Source organism: Myotis brandtii, unplaced genomic scaffold, assembly GCF_000412655.1.
Source record: "Myotis brandtii unplaced genomic scaffold, ASM41265v1 scaffold766, whole genome shotgun sequence".
NCBI classification, from domain to species: Eukaryota; Metazoa; Chordata; class Mammalia; order Chiroptera; family Vespertilionidae; genus Myotis; species Myotis brandtii.
In genome coordinates this window covers 134,952-141,016 of record NW_005371060.1, presented here as the reverse complement: position 1 = coordinate 141,016, position 6,065 = coordinate 134,952, and the positions used below count along the sequence as shown (strand labels likewise).

General features: G+C 38.4%; 1 protein-coding gene across 2 annotated transcripts in view; it reads left to right on the top strand.

The window, feature by feature from the left end:
* Positions 1-6,065, top strand: part of PARG (poly (ADP-ribose) glycohydrolase) — a 192,857-nt gene that overhangs the window by 171,597 nt on the left and 15,195 nt on the right. For both annotated transcript variants that reach the window (XM_005883121.2, XM_014530716.1), the window contains exon 16: positions 4,300-4,405. In XM_005883121.2, the coding sequence (XP_005883183.1) occupies positions 4,300-4,405 (106 nt within the window). The remainder of the gene's footprint in view (positions 1-4,299; positions 4,406-6,065) is intronic.

Here is a 6,065-nt window from a genome sequence, read left to right as displayed (position 1 = left end):
ACAGAGAGGAAGGGAGAGGGATAGAGAGTTAGAAACATCGATGAGAGAGAAACAGCTGCCTCCTGCACACTCCCTACTGGGGATGTGCCCGCAACCAAGGTACATGCCCTTGACCAGAATCGAATCTGGGACCCTTTTCAGTCCGCAGGCTGACGCTCTATCACTAAGCCAAACCAGTTAGGGCAATCTTACAGTTATTTTAAAGATAAAAAATCATCTAAATAATTGTTTTCATTTGTATAGGTCTTTCTACATGAATATTTAGCTTCATATATATCTGTTCAAAAAGTACCTATAATTTTGTATTTTATCTATTTATTTTAGCCCTATATTATAGATATTTTTCATACTTTCTAATAATCTTCATAATAATACATTTAATAGGCATAAAATCTGTGGGATTGATATACTGTGACTTAACTACTGTTTTGAACAATTAGGTGGTACCAAGTTTTTCTCTATTGTACATATACATACTATAGTAATAAACAACTTTACACAGTTGCTATTTAATAAAGTAGCAAAAGAAGTTTATAAAATTGATTAACTGAATCTAAGGATAGTTTTAAGACTATTAATTAATATTATTTTATTATCTTCCAAAAGATTCTCTTAAGTATAATTGGTATACAGTATTATATTAGTTGTAATACTTTCAGGTGTATAATATAGTGATTCAACATTTTTATATCTTACAGTGTGATCACCCCATTAAATTTAGTAATCATCTGTCACTGTGCAAACTTAACACATATGTTCCCATGATTCTTAAGGGATTTTTTATGTTATGTTTGTTGTTTTTTCTTTCCTTTTTAATTTTTTTGTTGTATTTGTTTTTAAGAAATCACAGTATTCTAAAACCTCAGAAAATCAGTATCAGTACCAACTATATTACTTTAAGTTAAATAATTATTATTCCTAATTAAATTATTAATCTAGCAAGTAAAATAATATGTTTATAGTATAGTGAAAGACATAGTTTAATTATATCTACTTGAGCCTGCTAAAATTAATGTTGCAGACTGAGTTTTTACAAAAGTGTGTGTGTGCTTATGCACATGGGTGCATGGATATTTGTGGTACACTGTTCCTGAGGACCATCTATTTCCTGGACTCATTTCTGGGCCTGTAGGTTCTCACATCAGTTTTCTTTTTTTCTTAATATATTTTTATTTATTTCAGAGAGGAAGAGAAAGGGAAAGAGAGATAGAAACACCAATGATGAGAGAGAATCATTGATCGGCTGCCTCCTGCACGCCCCCTACTGGGGATCGAGCCTGCAACCAGGGCATGTGCCCTGACCAGGAATCAAACTGTGACCTCCTGGTTCATAGGTCAACACGGAACCACTGAGCCATGTGGGCCAGGCATCACTTCAGTTTTCTTTATTTCCTTCCTACATCTCTATCTTTACCACTTCCTGGTTGGGCTCTAGGTTTTTACTCTAGATACCAGTATTTTCCTCCTGCCTCTTGTTTCTTAAAGTGTTCATTGATATCTTCTACTTACTGTCCTGAGATATAAATGCTTCCCTTTTTCCTAGTTTAAAGTTGTTTATTAGTAAAAAAAAAATAAAAATAAAAAATAAGTAGCTCTGTCATTGGTGAAGGTCATATCAGGATGTGATTAAATTTAAGCTGGATTTCTATTACTCTTACTGTTCTGATTACTCTCCTCAAGTGGCTCTGGGTGGGGAAAATATAAAGTATTTGTTGCCAGTGTGGAGCTCTTGAGAACTCCTGGTACCTTTCCCCATGAAGTAAGAACTTGGCAGTTCTTTTAAGGCAGGGGTCCTCAAACTACAGCCCGCGGGCCACATGCAAATACAAATATTGTATTTGTTCCCGTTTTGTTTTGTTTTACTTCAAAATAAGATATGTGCAGTGTGCATAGGAATTTGTTCATAGTTCTTTTTTTAAACTATAGTCCGGCCCTCCAACGGTCTGAGGGACAGTGAACTGGCCCACTGTTTAAAAAGTTTGAGGACCCCTGTTTTAAGGTCTCTATCCTTACCCAATGGTTGTTTCTTACTGAAGTAGCTCAATTACTCCTGTGAAAGGAAAGGACTCCCTGACAGTGACGCTGCCCTGGTTCTAGCGTTTGAGGGACCCTGTCCTCGCTGGAGAAGGAGCATGGTTGTCCCTCTTCAGGGACGTTAGAGGGGCTTGCTGCTTCTCTCCTCTTTCTGACCTTGGAAATGTTTGGCTCTAACAGAATAAAAGAATTTTGTAATTAATTATTACAAACAGTTATTTTTATATCTAATTATCATGTAATTGTTTTATATCATTTAATTTCTGATTATTTTTTTAAAGTTTTATTTGATAAAAACACCAAATGCAGGTTAATTTCAGTCATATAGTTTGTTTTAGTTGTGGCTGTTTTTTAGGAGAGGATTTTTTTTGGTAAAATTGGTTAATACTTTATATTAGATTTTGCTTCTAATCTAAATATTTAAAATTCTGTTGTTAGGCTTTTGTTTCAGGAAGCTATTTTTGTTTCTTAAAGAAAAGTTAGCTTAGATATGTAGAGATAGCAGTGAGAAGAGACTAAAGCCAGTCTGACATATAGAACAGAAATGGCATGAACAAGGAAGCTAAGAGGTCTCCCTCTTCAGCGAGGCATGGTAGGAGAACTTGACAGGCAACCAAACTTACATCTACTCTGACAGAGTGCTCCCTTTCTTGTTGGCATAAAGGGAGGGAGAGAATATCTTTCAAGAATCTGCTAAAAAAAAAAAATCGAGCTTTTTGATATGTTTTACCTGAAAGGGATTTTCAGAAGCTCCATGCATCTAATTTTACAGGTCATTTGTGAGTTCTGGTGTAAGCTCTGCACCGCATCATTGAATAATGGTGTGGTGGCAGCTTATAATTAGTATCTGTCAGGATTTACAGCCTAGGAGGGGTGGAAGGAACTGCCTTGTTAATCCATCCAGACAGTGGGCAAAATTTTTATACCTTTGTGGAATTTCACAGAACAATGTGGAAGGAACTGCCTTGTTAATCCATCCAGACAGTGGATAAAATTTTCATACCTTTGTGGAAATTTCACAGAACAATTGACTGTATATCTGTGTGTGGATTTCATAGAGCATCTTTCTTTATACTTGGTTTTTCTCTGGGAACATCTGTCACAGGTCATTTTTATTTTATTTATGATTATGCATAAGCTATATTTTTGGCTTTGATTCTTACTTGAGAAAACCCAGGAAGATTTGCTTTGCTATTGTACTCAACCTCTTAATAGAGTTTGATAGTTTCAGAAAACTAAGAACCCTTAGGAAGCAGGGAGACCAACCAGGCTGATAGGAAAAAAAATGGACATCAGAAACTCTGGGACCTTAAACTGCAGTCTTCTCATACAAAATGAACTGTTCATGTAATTAATACTTAGTCAGCATCCTTGGGATATGTTGTTCTTTTCTCAGGTTACTGAGAAATACATTTTAAAATATTCTCGTTTAAAACAGCTTGAAACTAGAGAATCTTGGAGCTGGAATGGTTCTTAGGATTATTTTGTAACCAGGTGTAGGAATCCCTTTTATAATATAGCTGCTTTCTCATTGTTAAGCATTTTAGTGGCAGGAGGCACATTAAAAAGCTATTCACAGTTATTAATCTAGTTCCAATAATTCAGAGAGAGTGCTAAGAAAACATAATAGTAATTGCTCTTTACCTTAATGAAAAAATGGTGATCAAAAGCCTTCAAATAAAGCAGTGTTTCACGTGCCTTTCCTATCATTAGTTAGTTCCTGGTAGTGTGTCATTGTGATGCTATCAGCTCTTGAAATGTCGCTGATATTTTCATTTCTATGTCTTTGAATTGAAAAAAGAAGCTGAGGCCCATGTTGGGTTAAGGCAGGGGTGGGGAACCTATTTTTCTGCCGAGGGCCATTTGGATATTTATAACATCGTTCTCAGGCCATACAAAATTATCAACTTAAAAATTAGCCTGCTCTGTTTGGTCAAACATTTAATTAACTCACCCCTCATGCCATGGAGGGCCGAGCACATGGTGTCGCAGGGCTGGTAAGGCCCGCAGGTTGGACGTTCCTCACCCCTGGCTTTAGGGCTTTGATTTGCCCAGCATCAAAGCAAATAAGTATTAGAATTAATCATTTCTTACTCTCTTTCTTGTATAATCCCACAACTTTTTGTTTTTCCCTTTATTTTGTCCCCTAAGGAAAAATAGAGAGATAACATAAGCTTGCTAATGGATACTGCTCCAGTCCATCTAGTTAGAAAGACTGCTGGTGTCCAGTCACTCATGTGCTTTGATACTTGTTTAATCCTGCAGGCTTACTGTGGATTTCTCCGTCCTGGGATTTCTTCAGAGAATCTTTCTGCAGTGGCCACGGGAAACTGGGGCTGCGGTGCCTTTGGGGGCGATGCAAGATTAAAAGGTGAGTGGACACGTTATAAGAAGGATAATAGCATTCTGACTAGGGAGAAAAGTTAGTCCTTCAAACTGATTTTCTATCATAATAAAAGACCACAAAGATCTAAGAGAAGAGAAAAAGAATACTTGACACTATCCCCTTTTTTCTTATTGTGTTTAAAGGAATCTTATTTTTATTTACTGTTTCCCTTCAGAGGTTACTTATTTCTCTGATATACCATGTTCTTTCACGGAAGTGATTTTTGTGTGTGTTCAGAGCTGTTTTGTTGACTCAGTCATTCATTTACCAAACTTATGGGGCATTTGCTGTGCTCTTGGCCCAGCAAGATTGGGCATCACCCAGACAGACAGGAAGGTAGATACTGAGGTTTCTGGCCTCAAAACCATGCTCAAGACCAGGCACTGGCTGGCTCTGAGAATATAAAGGTGGGTAATATGTGGTTCCAGCTTTGGAATTCACAGTTTAGCATATGAGAGAGGCATAGGCAAATGCAGCACACACTGATAAGTGCTTTACTAGGGGTGCACAGTGTGTGGGAGTAATGCTTGGGAGAGCTGCATGAATGGCAGAGATAAGGAGGCATTTGGGTACCCAAGAAAGATAAACAGTTCCTGAATTTTATTGTTTGTGTATAAAAATCACAAAACGTGATCAACAAAGCTTTTGGCCATTTACCAGATTATGACATGTCCTCTACTCTCAAAAGTATCAGTTATAGAAAATAGTATTATATCATTACTTAGGATGGTTACTGGTCTTGTCAACTCAACTGGTCTGACACCAAAACCAACTGGGTGTGCTGCAATGCAATCCTGACACTAAATACCTGGAGTTAGTGCAGACCTCACAGGATAAGGGCAAAGTCCTCCACAAGACCACCCCTACTTCAGACTGTAGTCAAATGTCTGAGGTGGGGGTGGGTGTCCTCCAGGCCACACACAATTCTGACCAATTGGCTCTGAGAGGTGTCCACGATTCCCCTCATGTAACAATTCACTAGAGTGACTCACAGAGCCAGGAGGGCACTAGTACAACTTTATTAGAAAGGGTACATGATGGTGAGATCTGGGAGAGAACACAGCTCCCATGCCTGCTCCCTGTGGTGTCGGGGCACTCTCCCAGCACATCAAGGTGTTTGCCAACCAGCAAGCTCCACGGACCTTTGGTGTCCAAAGTTTTTATTGAGGCTTCCTCCATGGGCATCATTGATTGGAACATTGGCCACATCATTTTCAACCCTCTGTTTACTCCCTGAAGTTCAAAGGCTGAAAGTCCCAATGCTGAAGCTATCTCGGGGCCAATAGGAGTCACCTAACAAAGATACTGTCACTCAGGAAATTCCCAGGGCTTCTGAAGCTTCTGCTACGAACCCAGGACCAAGACCAGACAGAGTCTTTGTTCTACTACATTTATCAAGTTAACAAGAAAACAAAGCAAACACTAAATGGCCAGCTGGCCTTGATGGCCAAAGGAGAGATAGACAAAATCCATCTTGTTGGGAGTAAAAGAGTTGAGCTGTCATAAATGAATCTCTTATTTTTATAAAAAATAACACATTTATGCCCTAGCTGGTTTGGCTCAGTGGATAGAGTGTCAGCCTGTTGACTGGAGGGTCCCGGGTTTGATTCCAGTCAAGGGCACATGCCAGGGTTGTGGGCTGCAT